The 15,952-nt window shown below is 34.3% G+C and overlaps 1 protein-coding gene across 9 annotated transcripts in view; it reads right to left on the bottom strand.

Moving 5' to 3' along the window:
* Positions 1-15,952, bottom strand: part of LOC145942533 (dystrophin, isoforms A/C/F/G/H) — a 429,734-nt gene that overhangs the window by 50,432 nt on the left and 363,350 nt on the right. For 8 of the 9 annotated variants that reach the window (XM_083049357.1, XM_083049358.1, XM_083049354.1 and 5 more), the window contains one exon: positions 11,548-11,714. In XM_083049357.1, the coding sequence (XP_082905483.1) occupies positions 11,548-11,714 (167 nt within the window). The remainder of the gene's footprint in view (positions 1-11,547; positions 11,715-15,952) is intronic. The other variant, XM_083049355.1, reaches the window with a different exon arrangement.

Below are 15,952 nucleotides of genomic sequence, written 5' to 3'. Positions count from 1 at the left end.
TAGTCGATCTTTTAATTAATACCAAATTGATGTCAACGTGTGTCTCACACATGTGAAATCAGGTATATCCTCTGTACCATTAAAGCGACATAGATGTAAATGCACACATATACTAATTGATGAATAATTAAATGATTTATCGTGACTTTGATCAGGCACAATCAAGTTACGTCTCAAGTAACATGGTTCCAATTACCTGCTAATTGACTTATTACAGACTAATCAATTAACATTATATATACACGAGTGTATCACAATCGTTCGATGAGGAATTATTTTATTATTCTCTTCCCATTTTCGTTGATATTTTGTGCGTATTTTTATTTTTTGCAAAATTGTGCGCTGTTCATCTGCACGTTATCACGAGTGCTGTATAACGAGTATGCACAAATATATATACATATGTGTATATGCATAGATAAACCGAGCGGAGATATATGCGATGAGTAACGACCAGACTCGTCAATTATAAATATGATTCAGCAACCGCGTGGTAAAGTTTAATATTAACCGACACTGTTCATTTATCACACGCAATTTATTTTATATACATCGGTATGGGCGTATCGGGGCGTATCGTTTTAGATCTATTGCTAAAACTAATCCGTTATTCGTTTATTACATTCGTTTATCACTCGTAATGTACGATTACGCGTGTATGTATGAGCTTTAATGAAGAAGCGCTTATCGCTATCATTTTCCGCGTTTTAGCTTTGCGAATAGAAGCGATAAATAATCGTTTAGTGGGATCAATTTTATTTGATCGGCAATTAATGCGTTACTGTCCGCTGAAAGTAGCGAACGATATCGACGATTCGTATGTGTAATTATAAATCGATACTCGCTCGCGAGTGTAATAAACTCCGGGCTGCATGTCGAACACGCGATTATTGCACATGGTAGAATGTAGGGGGTTAACGTTGTACGAATGAAAGCAAGCAGGGGAGAAACGTGATGTGGCTCGAGTTTGAAGTATTACACGTCGCCCGTCGTGAGTAAACCTGTAGATTCGGACTCATCTCTTTAGATCAGATATAGTCATTTGGATAAATTCGATTCTATACTCTACTCTTAAATGGCATATAATTTACGTACGATCTGCATTTTTCTTCTACGTCAATTATGCATAGGGAAGAGAATAATTATCGATTCAATTTATTTCACGCCTTTATTTCAGTTTTTCGACAATTAAAACGACCTTAATTGACCGATAATTACTTTTTAAAGAAGACCAGCCGTGAAGCTTCTGTGTGTTTAAAAAAATCCTTAATTCATATTAATGGCGCAAAAATGGTGAGAGAAGATCTCTTTCGTGTTTACCTTTCATAAAGATTATAATAATTTTAATTAGAGCTCAATCTATTAAGCGCATTACGTTCTTTCCTCTCCTTTGAAATTCTTAAACTATGACATTAATACTCAAGTAGGATATTCCACGAGTACCTTAATGTATTTGTCTGAACTGTATGAATTATGAGCCTTTTATACTTGCAAAGTCGACACTTTTACAAACTGCGCTTCTCGTGAACTTTTAACTTTGCAAACAAGTGGCATATATATAATAGCAATTTGTAAAAATTTCTTTTGTATACTTCGAATGATGTACTTTCGTTCTCGGAATCTAATCGACAAATTGTACATAATAAATAAATATGAATAAACGATGTAAACGAAGAATTGCAATTATTTATTTAGTATTTTTGAATAATAATTAAAATGCCAGATTAAAACAATTTCAATAATTGAAAGCGATATGATTTTTCTATTTATTTGATATACAAATTTTCTATCTGTTCTGCGAGTCACGAGTTTCTAATTTTGTCTTGAAATATGCAAACTTGATATATCTTTTAAATTATTATAATAATACGCGCGCGGAAACAAAAGATATATATATATATATATATATATATTTAATTAAAAAAATTTTTAATAAAATCAAAATTTATTTTTCAACAGATATATCGGGATAAAAATATTACGCGCAAATTAAATTGCGCGTATCAAAAACCGATATATGTCTGATTCGCGCTTGTTAAAAAAAGCATGATGTATCTCTCGCGTTTAAAAAATCAATTGAATTTTATAGTAATTAAATTTGTGAATTGTTAAAAACGGCAGAGGAAAATCGCTGTTACATTTTTTAAAGCGATGATGTTATTAATTGTAAGCACAAACAATGTCGTATTTCAATTCTCCCATCGCTATCGATCTCATCATTTTTCTCCGTTATAAAGCCGTAATTTGATTTTTGTCATAAAGCGTATAATTGTGCGCAATATTTTCGATAAAATTGTTTAACGACAGACGACGATGACGATGACGATGACGACGACGAGGCCTTGTTTTCGAGTCTCATGGGCCCTAGTCGCGCAGCCGCGCGCTCTCATGTCAACTCTGACACGTCCTGTTCAATTACTAGCCACATAAACATAATGTAAATTTAGCCCGGGTCTATGTACAAAGCACACAATACCGATATATATAGCTCATGTTTAATGCAGGAGAGCCGGAGAACGCGCAACGTTACAATGCGATATTACAGAGCATCTATACAGAGCGCCGTGTTGCCGCGGTTTCCGCCCAGATTTTCGCGATCGACCCGACCGTTCATTTTACAATCTTCCGTACCTCCTCCTTAAATCTTGATCGACTTTTATATTAACTTGCGCGCGAAATTCTCGCGAATATTTGTGCAATTTTTCTAGATAAATTTAAAGTATATCTGGAGAGATTTCTTTATTACTTTGTTGAATCGATTTGTACATTCGCGTTCAAATGATTCATAGCGTTTGATGACCCCTGTGGTATATTGTTTCGTAGAATTTTTTTGAAATGTGTTTACAAAAATCAATTCAAATATTTAAATTTATCATAGCTTTTATTTATTAAAATAACGAAAATAAAAGCGTCAAATGGAACAATTAATTTTTTTAGGTAAATTTATTTTTCTTTCGCGTAATGCAGACAGAGTAAAGATTTAATTTGCAGTATATAAATAATTTTAATTATTCTCTCTTCCTATGTCGGTTAACGTAGCTCTCTGTTTCAATTATATTGTTCGTAAAAATAAGACGTATATTTTTAAAAATTTTTGTAAGCTTATTATGCTTACTTTTTGCATCGAATTGTTATTTTTGATTGAGGATATACATGATATCGCATTTTAATAATCATGAAACTTTTTAAAGTGCAACAGATCTACTCTCAAAGTCGATTTGCCGGTTGCAGAACGGAACGTTTAACTGATTATAAAAGCACTGTGGAATTTATTAAGAGCGTAACGCACTTTATTATGTCTACGAGTGTTTGCGCGAAATTATATGGAAACATGCAGTGTGTGAGAGAGCGTCGCGACGCGCGGGTGCGTTGAACTTGAAACGCGAGCCGCGTAAATTTGGACGTCGCGTCGCGTTGCGAGTTGAATTTAACGCGTCGTTGAACTTGAAGACGAAACGGGTTCAGGTAAACAGCAGCTTCCGGTCGTATTTCTAATTCGAATTACTTCGAGCTTTCCCACCCGTTTGGGATATTCCATGACGCGACAGCAGACGTTATAATAAGCCAACGATCAGATATACAAATTTGTGTAATCTCTTTCACGATGCGATGTGCATGTCGCGTTAATCGAAGCCGATAAAGCCGACGGATGCTAAGTAGATAGTAACAAGCTGTTCTGAAATCTACGATCTTAATTTTTATATTTTTTAATAAATTCTTGTCATTATTCTGTCTCATTTTTTGTCAACCAATATTAAGTTATATTATTAAGTATTGGTAGAATTTATTCTCAGCGTAAAATTTTAACTTTAATTTTTTAATTTTTAACATTAAAAAGGAATAAAGAAAAATACTACCACAGTCTTTTATATATAAGCATCAAAAATTATTGATATTTATATGTATGAATCGTTTGATCATTATTTCTTCGATTAATTTCTGCCATTCTGTTCATGTTGTCAGAGATACATGACGCATACGCCATACATGTATATATATATTTTGCACTAAGAATAAAACTAGCAGTAATTGATAAATTATAGTGCGCACAGAACGCATATGATTTATCAAGTTATTAATTAAGATACTTAAATATTTTTTCCCATCTCTTTTTCCTATCTTCCATCGCAAAAGCAAAGATTGTCGAGAGATTATCGGCTGCAATTCGAAATCATTAATATGCCGATGTATGAGCAAAGTCGTCGAACAACTATGTCTTGGATGACATACGTATTACTTGTAATATCTATATCCGGTTTTAACGATAGCAGTAGGCACATCATCAGTCTATCATTCTATTTACAACACACAACTTAACTATATACTTCACTGACTATAAATTTGCCTTGTAATTAAGTAATTAGTGAACTGCCGCTAGCTGACTAATTAAGTATCCGCTAGTTGGCAAATGGATTGATACCGATGCGAATGCCCGAGCGCATTAACATCGCCGGAAATACTATCGTCTCGCTCCGGAAAATGTATATATAGCATATATCTATATATATCTTTGCTTATATGTCTCATATTACACAGTTGATTAACTATCAGCTCCAAAACGAGTTTCTGCCAATATTGCCAATAATCGCGACTGGGTTTCTTGACAGTCACATTACAGAGACATTAAACTTCCATAAAAATATCCCTAACCAGAAGATTTATTAAAAGCCAAAGGAGCAATGTATTTTCGCTGCACTTAATGTATGCACGCATTATTTCATTCTTGAACTGTGTAAAATTATAAATAAAATGTAGTAATTTTCTTTAAAATATACATTAATCTCTTTAGTATTTTTTTGGAAAGTTTTATTATTATTTCTTTTTCATTAAGGTACATACTTTATCAAGACTTATCGTTGACACTCGTATATATCTCATAAGCTGTAAGCGATCCGACAGGCATTTCTTTCCTATAAGGAGAGACATAAATACAGTCTAATCTAATCTATGCTCATTCTAACACTCGAGAATAACCCCGACACTGCACAATCGATCTCAGACTCTCTAGTTCGGCAGAGAGAGATGAATGAGCTCGCATGCGACGCTGAGTAGGTATGTACTTTTGAATAGAACCACAGATCGTCATGCTCTTTCTCAACGCGCTATAATTCCGGAATAATTCGGAAGATAACGCGATTATAATTCGAAAGACGGTGTTTGAATTCGCAGCTGGTCCGGATATACATGTGTGCATTCATTTAATCATTCATTCATTCGACTCGCCTAAGTGTGTTTTATGCCTATGAATGCATGACGTTACGTTTGTGCGTGTGTACGTCAATGCGAGTATATCACTACACATATACAACTATACCACCAGCTATATTCCCTGATTGGGCCTGGCCAGGCTCCCTCTTGCCTTGCTTCCTCCTTTGCATACCTAACTACGGAGGAGAATTCCTCCGGTATGGACGACTCGAATTGCTTGGTTCGGCTTAATTTCGAGCTTAAATCGGGATATCTCGCGATTGCAACCATCTGCCGACTTCTTCCCTCTAACAGAGTGCACTAACACTCCATTCCACTTTCGCTCTGACCGGTCAACACGCGGGAATGAGAAATTTATTCCTTTATTTATTTTTCACGCGCAATTTTTTAGCGAAAAACAATTAAATAGATAAGGTTTGTTTTTCATACGTTTGCGCAAATACTGCGCAAGATTCCTTGTGTTATAGTTAGATGTCCGTTGCAAGTTATTTATAGGAAATAGTATCCAACATTTTATGCTTTAAGTAATAAGGAATGTTTTGCTTCGCTTTATTCTTCAGATAAAACTTCTACGTTCGTAATAAATGATGCCCGTCCGTCAATGCCAAGGAAAGACTTTTTAATACATGTCAATATTTGTTTTGTTGTCGATAGTTGAAAAATTACAGTAACAGGTAATATCATAATGTTAAGTTCTTCATTATTCTACTTTTGAAAAACTTTCAAAAAAAGATTGTGCACGACAAAGATTCAGAAGAAAATACGCGTTTACTTTGTCTCAACATATAATAAATTCTCAGTATTCGACATAAAAGAAAGTCGAGATTCTTTCGGACAACAAATTTAATACTTTTTAAAAATAGATTTCGAAAGAATAAGACAATATAATCATTGACAAAAATAAGTAGATTCAAAAATAAAGTTGGCAAAATATTATTTGTAATCTTTATATCACGATTATTATATATTTTCTAAAATATAGTGTATATAAAAAAGCATTGATCATTGTAAAATTAAAAATAAAAAAGAAAAATAAAAAAAATAAAAATTCTTCGATCATGCCTATTTTAAAGCAGTCTATCTCTGTAAACTTGAGTGGTTTTTGATTAGAAAATATAAAAATCTCGAGGTAAACAATTGAAAGCTCCATGGAATCGTAAGATAATCGTACGGCCGACCATCGATCATTTTTATAGCGATTTCCCGATTAGGGAAAGAGAGAATTATTCAAGAAACATCTCGCTCCGTTTCGTTTGCATTGCCAAGGACAATTTCGAGCGATCCGGGCGTGACGGTAGATAGGAAGTCAAATTAATATAAAGCCGCGGTGAATTCCCAACGATATCGGCGACCAAAAAGAAGGTGTCGTCCGTAATTACTAGATAGCCGATAATTAAAGCGCGACGAAGGGCGGAACAGAGAAAGGGAGGAGGGGAGAGAAGGGATCGCGGCGAGAAAACGTGGAATTTAAAAGTTAAATTGTGTTTCGTTCATGAATTATGCATTCGTGACGCAGACTCTTTTGATTGCGCGGAAACTTTGATCTTCCGGATACAACGTATCGGTCACATGACCGTTAACACGATGCACTTTTAATCGACAGATACTACTGCGAGCATTTCTCTATACTTATTCGAAATGCCTGACGCTTTCGTCGGTCCGACCAGTCCGTTTACTTTCGAGCGTCAGTTATTAATATCTCGTCTGCCGACATTGTGGAAACACTTCGACTCGAATACAACGACCAAAAGGAACGACGTCGCCGAGTCACGCCCTTCCCGATCGCCTTTGAAGAGCTTATTTACTTAAACGTGAGGATTTTATCGACGCGGCTCGCGCGCAGATCGAATGGGAAATTAAGTAACTTGCTTGTTACTCCAACTCGTAACGAGAATAAATAAATGGATTGATGAATATGCATCTTGCAATTAAGCTTCATCGACTATTGAAAGCGACCGAAGACTCCCTCGACAGCTGCGTTCATGTATAATTTGCAACGAAATGAATTCCTCAAGACTTATAGCCATTAAATTAATTTTTAATTTTTACATAAACAGTGACTAGCTCTGAGAAATTAAGATAATTCTATTAAATTATGCAAATATAAAAGACTTAAAAAATTTGCGATCTAAAAGAGATGATTATACTGATAAATTTATTGATGCCTAATCGGAGTATTCAAGTTAAATAAAATTATATATGAAAGCAATGGTTTTTTTGCAAGTAATATCTAACGAAATAAAGTAAAAATTTTAAGTCCTTCAAAAATTAAAAACTATTCGATATGGTTCGCAACGAATTATAAAAACAGATATTTTGTAAAAGTTGTGTTTTGTAAGTTGATAAATGGTAACATAATTAAATATCGGAATAAACCGGAAATAAACCAAATTATCTATCCAAAGAGCGCAAGCTGTTCCCGCTTATAATCAATGGACCACTCGAATTATATTAAAACGGATTCCTCGGTACTGGTGGGTCGACATTATATTAGAGCTCGTTAAAAAGAAATTATTATCTTCTTTCTCAAACTCGTTAAATCTCGGTTAAAAATACGGTCAACTATCGAATATTATAGTAATGTAATTTATTATTTAGATTTTTATTTATAATTTTAATTAATTTATCTAAATAATTTATTCATGAATATTTAAAAATTCTCAGAACTCGCGCAAAAACTTAATTCTCAATTCATTGACGAATTTAGAAATATCCTCAATTATATGTTGTACTATTTTTGAACTACATTTAATTTTATTTTAATGATTAAGTCTTGTCAGAGTATGTATAATTTAAAAAAAAAAAAAAGTTTAAGCTGATTAAAGAGGTTTAACGCAGCAAAATTAATGATTCAATAACATTTATTGTCAAAAGAGTGTATCCCAACTGCTGGCACATATTCACAGTCTATGAAAGATATCACCCGGCAATGTAATTGACTAATAAACTGACATTAACGATTATTAATGTCGCATAAAGTCAATTAATACTCTATAATTTGTATTACCAACTCACCGTGTCGTTTAGTCGTCTATTACGATTTAATTACATCACACTCGACGTTTATCTCGGTTATATCCGATAAAATTTTTTAATTAGCGTACCTTCCGCGCGCTTCCATCCGAATCAAGATTATCAATTATCCGTTCTCATCGTTTTATTGCGAATCGGCGGACGGTTCTCCCCGCGAATACGACCGATAATCAGCTTCACTCGCGAATAACAGCTGATCGAAACGAGGATCGACCGGCATCATCGGTGTCGTTGTATTATTCTGCTGTATTATCGATATATACGCAGGCTCTACTACTATGCGATCAGAACACTACACGTGTGCGTGACGCAGACGATATTGCGTGCACGTATCATGAATTCCATTCGATCGGCATGCGTTGCGCTCCGAATCACACTACTAGTGGCATCTCGTCTCGTTCGAGGATATTTCGTACGTCAACGTTCAACGTTGCAATGCAGTGCAAGTCTTCGTCTTGAAAAATTCGAAATAGCGAAAAATCAATGCTACAGTCGAAACGATGAAATGTCATAAAAATATCATATAGATTCCATTTTAATCGAAGAAATTAAATTGAACTGGATAATTCTGAACTGTCATGAATTTTCATTAAAAAATGTCATTACGTCTGCCTTACAGGCGCGCTAATTTCGCATAAATAAAACTACGATCAAAGTAAGAAAATTTTTGTTTTTTTTTTGTTTTCGTAAAGAAAGTTCTGACTATTTTGGAAAAGTCTACCGTCGCAGGGTTCATTCTCGAACGCGAGGCGTGGAATATTCAACCGCATTCAAGTATCGTTCTTTCAACGCGAACGAGATGCAAAGCGCGTAAAACCGCTTATAAGACCGAGGGTGTGATGTCGTGTGCAAGAAAACCATGTACGACGGAGGGGAAGTCGACGTGATTCCATCCACGAAAGGATGCATTAAACCTCGACGACGACGTGAATACAAGCGTAGAGCATTCTGAAACGCGCGGTTTATGCCTCCCGGATTCGCCGATCGATGCTCGCGCCTAAGCACCCGAGAGCGATGAATGGAACACGATTATCGATGCATCGCGAATATACACACCCCGTGTCGCACTGTCGCCCGATAATAAATTCTCGACCTTCTCGGATAAGGAACAGCGGATTCCTCGCTTCTTCTCTCCGCTTATAAACGGTTTCTACGGAAGAGGGCTGCTTTGGAGCGAGGCTCTTTTCGCTCGAGCACGTATACACGAGATGGTGCTTTGCCAAGGTTTGCATTAAACTTGAGGAGCGCATTCTTTGATGAAGTCGACGAATTTTCCTCGCTGAATATTTAATCGTGTCTCCTCGCGCGACTCGTGAATCTTCGACGTTAAATAGCGCTTTAATCCTTTCACTGTCCATTTCTTTTCTTTTATGTGAGCATATGTAATCTCCCATATGTTAATAGTGTGTAAAAGAATTAATATTTTATTGTTAAATGTGTTGGTACATGTCTAATTAAAAGTCCAAAGAAGTAAAATCTGTTAAGATTTTCAGAAAATAAACAATAAAATTCTCCCTCATTTAATTAGAAGCCATATTCATAGAAAATTCAGGAATAAAGTTAAGATTTCTGAGAAATTTGCGCGTACGTATATGTGTGTTTAAGCTTTCTTTTGCAAAACTGATAGTCTCTGAATTTCTCGTAATAACGGAAGATATACTCTTTCCCTAATTCCATAAAATAGTTAGGGACAATTGACGTACACGCGATACAAAGTAGAGCCTCGATTAAATGAACGTCCGGGAAATAGGAGCTATTTCCGATATCGAAAAAGACGTGAGCTCGAGATTTCGGTGGCATTAGACGCGACACGAGCGTCGATTGGCCAGAGACGCATCTAAAGCTCGCCTTTGCTACGAGGCAGCTCGTTTCCGAACGTCTTTCCTCGGTACTCGCCAATAAACGGTCCGATCTTTCCCTCTAAAGCGCAAAGTCGTTCCGACAAATGGAACCTCTCATAGAGAAGATTGTAATGGCAATCATAAAGCGATACGACGGAAAAAGTGAGCCTCGTAACGGTGTCGTCACTGGCCTCTTGTAAAATTCTTGTTAAGACTAAATATCCTGTATTTCTCATCGTCATTATACACGGTCCATCAAATTTTAGCGATATCGACACAAGTAGTAGATATCTTTCAATTTATATAGAGTTTAATTAATAATCGATATCGATATCGACACATCGTAGAGTAGTAGATATATTTCATTTTATATAGAGTTTAATTAATAATCTAAGACTATTCGTGTGAAAAACATAAGAGATATAAAATTGCGAGATAATAATCACAATTTTGAAGTATTGCTTATATTTGATACAATAAGAAAAAAATTAAAATTCAATTTTTTGTCCGTTGTCATTAAAAGATTGGTACTTGAGAAATAAGAATTTATATCATTCACTCATTATTTTGTCGCATTTTTCATAGATATATGAAAATTAATTGAACTTTTTCTTAGAAGAGAAAATATGTTGATCAAATAAAAATAAAAGACCTCTTGCTCAAGTTTCTCTTTTACATAAAAGTTGATTTTAAAGTTACTTTCGATAGCACTTAATATTACATGGACTTATCTCGATCTATCATAATATCGTGGCACAGGGGAAGGATATATAAATCAAAGTTTTCGCTTGCAGCCGCAAGAAAACTCCAAGTTTCGTGCTTAATTTAAGTTTGCATATTATACCCAGCAACAAAATATCAATTAATTCTTGCGAAACTCATAGTCCGCAAACATCATTTCTCTTATCTGCTCATCGAGATATATCACAAGTCATAAAAGTGTCTAAGTATCTAAACCTGTGTTAGCTAATATACTAACGATAAATTTCAACAATTATTCTAACAATTATTTGCTGTACGTTCATTTAATGGAGATCACGTAGCAAAGTCCATCGATTAATCTTTGTTCGCGATCAACCATTTATCTCTTTACTTTTAAATTGTAATGCTGCGTACGCATACAAAATACGTAACATGCCTCGTCCATAATCGCAGCCTTACTTACGTAATTCTAAAATCGATATGTGTGCGCAATATATTTTTCAAATCCGTGTAAAATTGTTCGCATAATTTCGCAATTTATACGCTTTTGTCTCTCCACACACTCGATAATTTCTCGAGCGTCCGAAAATTCCGGATATCGATTCCTGTTTTTTTTTATGCGAATATACACGATTCAGGGACCAATCCGAGATTTATATGTTTCCGCGAAAGACAAGAAAAAAATTGGTATTCATATCAGGGAATACCATTTCGAAGGTAAGCGACTTTCTGTGTAAGTAAGAATGGAGTATAAGGTACTCACGTTAACGGTGTCGTCGAGTTTCCGCTTCCACGCATCGCTACGTTCGATTAAAGCGTTCCACTGCTCCGAAAGTTTATTCACTTCGCGGCGAATGCTCCGCGTCAATTCGCGCGCCTGCTCCTCGGCGCTTCTGTATCCTCGGGAATCGCCATCCAATTCTCTGCCTGCTATAAAAAAAGCAAATATAAAGGATAAAAACTGTTAAACGTTTTCCAAACCTACACAATTCTAGTTTTTTCATTTAGTTATAGGTACGCTTTCGTTATCTAGCAAATATATAGGCGAATATTGAGGCTCTTATGCATTTTTTGTGGACAATGTTTGTTGTAAAAACAGCGAAGACCTCTTAAAATATTATTTTAATATCCAGATTGTGTTTCATGTTTTAGAAAAAAATAATATTTATCAGTAATGTTTTTTTGAGAATATTTGTCTTATTATGTCTAACACATATGTATACGTAAAAGATGAAACGTTTAACAATTTGTAGGAAACAAATGGATTAATTGCCAATGTTTTTCTAAAATTTTAAAATATTGAGAAGATGAGAATGCATGATATCTCATTTACATCGTGTAAAAAAATTTTTAATATAATATTATACTGCAAGATTATACTATGTAATCAAAGATCGCGTCTTTTAGACACTAGCCTATAATTTGGTGTCAAAGTATGAGCGCGTATTCACGAGAAAAAAAGGATCGATCCGAATCGATCGAATGGCGCAAAAATACAAATATCTCCTTCCTGATTCCTCAGCGCTGTCGATCGATAAATCCACGTGCGATTAAACGCGGATGCGCAGAATGAAGCGGCGAAGACCAGCTGGGTAACATCGCGAACATAAATCAACATAACACGCGGATAGATAGGAAGCGAACGAGCAAACGCATATAGGTATACGGCATCGGGCGTTATCAATGCTAAACATGCACATAAAAACTGTCCACTGCATGATACGATGCGTGATTCATAGGACAATTAATTCCCTGCGATAGGCTCGGATAGCTAACCCGGGGTTTCGGCCATTTCTCTAACGCTTCGTTACGCGCGTTGACGAAAAATAAAAGGGTTTTCTTGCGACTCGGCGGGCGAGGTCCCATCTCGGCATTTTTACGGTTTTCCAGGGAGATACGTTCGGCAGTAAATCCCGCGATAAAGGCGCACCGATGATATTAAAAGATGGGGAAAAAACGATTTGCTCGGGACAGGACATCAGGCGCGGCCGCGATTATCTTTCGCGTCACGTGAGATTGAACAATCAATCTAGATAACGGCTAATGGATAATAACTCGCGGAAAAGCGCGGTGCGGTGTTTGTTTTTCCGCGGACGGAAAATAAAAGTAGTTTGTTGCGACGATTATGTTGCACTTACACATCTTAAACGCGCGCACGATGCGTTTGTAATGATTAGTTATTATTTTAATACGGCATCGAAATCTGTACATTGCACAAGCAAAATATATTATATTTTACATAACTTATCATAAACTCTAAAAATGTTCTTTTTTAGTTATAATTTTATCGCGTTTCATAAGTCTCTCGTCGAATTTTTTTTATGTAAGTTTTGATTCAAGTCAAATATATATGACGACTATTCAGAATTTATTCTGTCTTTTAAAACAGGAAACGGAGAAATTCTCTACAAAAATAAAAAAGAGAGAAGCTTTTTATTTCACAGCTCCATGATTCGAGATATTCGCGATAAGAAATGCGCGCGATCTAAGATTTTCTTTCTATGTTATCACGTACTGATCTCCCCGGTAGAGACCGACAGGTGGAATGAAGCCAGTCGGATGCAGCCCCCATTCTCTCTAAAGCGAGAGGTAGTGCGGAAAAGTGAACGACCACGGGAAACAACAAGGCGGATCAAACAAAAAAAAAAAAAAAAAAAAAGAACGTCTCCGAAAACAGTCTAGAGCGAATTGAATTAGACGACCGTGCTCTTCATTACTAAGCCATCCATTCAACAGTTGACGCTCTACTTTCCGAACACGTACGCCACTAGTTTATCTAGTTCCTATTCGCTGACTTTCCCAACCTCATTTTAATCCACATCCCCGGAATGTCACGCTAATTCTTTCTTCCTTCGCCACCGCGTCCAGATTTAAGTATAGGAAGTAGGTGACGGAGACGGAAATAATGACAAGGTTCTCTAGAGAGTGGAATATAAATCCCACAACTGTTATCGAGTAATATGAAATGTCAAAAGCCTCATATCTAAAAAATGTAAATTATTTGCATTTTTTGCATTTTTTAATTATCTCACTGTTTAATAAACGATTAGAATTAATATGTTTGTATATATTGTCAATAAACAATAATACTTTGATTTATCCAGCCTCAAAAATTATTTTCCGTAGTATTTTAATCAATAATTTGACTGTTAGAAATGTATACATTACTGAAAGCAAATAAAAAAATTGACACGTGCATATAAAGTACTTCAACTTTTCTAATTTGTGTTCTTGATTTCAATCTATCCTTCCAAGCAATTAATTTCCTAATTAAACTCTGAACACTACACTTGAAGATTCTTCTTGACAAATTCTGACAGTATTACAAAATTACATCGCGTATATTCCCAATTACGACAATCGCAATTAACAAGAAGCAAAACTATTCTAGGTCAACTATTTCCGTCTGATCGATCATTCTAGGAGCTATTGACGTTCTGCGCGTTCTGATAAGGTATATAGTCCAATCAGTTTCAATTCGCGGACGTAACTAATAATGTCTTCGTAAAGTATAGAGCTTCAAAAATATAGAGAATTTATCAAACGTTTTATATTTTTCTCGAATAAAAAAAGATTCTTCATCTATTTTGATACCAGAAATATGTCGAAAAAATGTGTACGTCAAAATCTCAATTTGACAGTAATTTAATTATTAGATTAATCTCTCCCTATCTAAAAAAGTCATGTTATTGACATTATTGTCGCTTTTCCGCGATGCAGATTGGCTGTTTCGATTCATGTTGTGCGTTATATTCATGTCATCGCGAGGGTTAGTAGTTTAGTGTTTGTCCAAAATAAAATAAAATAAAATAATATATTGTATTTTAAATAATATGTTATAATATTTTAAACTCGATTAATATTTTTGACAGTTATCAGCTGATTTCTGTCAAAAAATATTAATCGCATAAAATATTATAACATATTATATTACTTACAAAATATTATTATTTTAATTATAATAATATGTTGTAAATAATATATGTTATAATATATACTTATAATAACTGCTAACCCTCGCGATAACAGCCTCTCGATGCTACGAATATAACGCACAACGCAAATCGAGGCAACTAATCAACATCGCAAAAAAGAGGCAACAATACTTGCGAGAATCGACTTAATATGCTTTTCTTTAGAAAGAGACTAAAACAACACAAGCGCGCGCCATTCCTCGATTTTATGTTAAAAAAGAATGATACAGAAATTAGTTGGTAACTGTCAAAAAATATTAATCGAGTTTAAAGTACTATAATATTTTATTTAAAACATTATATTTTAATTTTTATAACATAATATTATTTTAAAATTTAATTAGCAAATTAATGCTGTAATCAGCTGATGTATGTCCAAAAATATTAATACAGCTTTAATTTGCTAATTAAATTTTAAAATAATATGTTAAAAATATTAAAATAGCAATATATGTTATTGTAAATAATATGTTATAATACCTTATCTGCGATTAATATTTTTTGACAGAAATCAGCTGATAACTGTCAAAAATTTTAATCGAGTTTAAAGAATTATAACATATTATTTAAATCATATTATTATTTTAATTTTTATAACATAATATTATTTTAAAATTTAATTAGCAAATTAACGCTTTAATCAGCTGATGTATGTCAAAAAATATATATAAAGCGTTAATTTGCTAATTAAATTTTAAAATAATATGTTAAACATATTAAAATAATAATATGTTATAATGCCTTATCTGCAATTAATATGTTTTGACAGAAATCAGCTGATAACTGTCACAAATTTTAATCGCAGATAAGGCATTATAACATATTATTGACAACATATTATTATTATTTTAATATATTTAACATATTATTTAATATAATTAGCAAAATTAACGCTTTAATCAGCTGATTTCTGTCAAAAAACATTAATCAAGTTCAAACAAACTTTATATAAAAACATTGTTCTTTTTTATATAAAATCGAGGAATGTGCTTGTGTTGTTTTAGTTATATAAAAGCACAAAATCTGATTATATTTTCGAGATATTTAGTAGAGATATATAATCGCGATCTTTTTTTAATGTTGATAAAAATTTTAAATCAAAATAGAAGCCAAAGTTCCGCTTTCGATCGGCCGAATACGGGAACCGCGAATGAAGTTCGCGAATAATTCGCACCGGCGAATTCAACGTCGGAA

The sequence above is a fragment of the Prenolepis imparis genome, unplaced genomic scaffold (assembly GCF_030444845.1).
Source record: "Prenolepis imparis isolate NDT839.2.m4 unplaced genomic scaffold, iyPreImpa1.0 SCAF_11, whole genome shotgun sequence".
NCBI classification, from domain to species: Eukaryota; Metazoa; Arthropoda; class Insecta; order Hymenoptera; family Formicidae; genus Prenolepis; species Prenolepis imparis.
The sequence above is the reverse complement of the archived record's forward strand: the minus strand, read 5'-3'. Positions and strand labels throughout refer to the sequence as shown.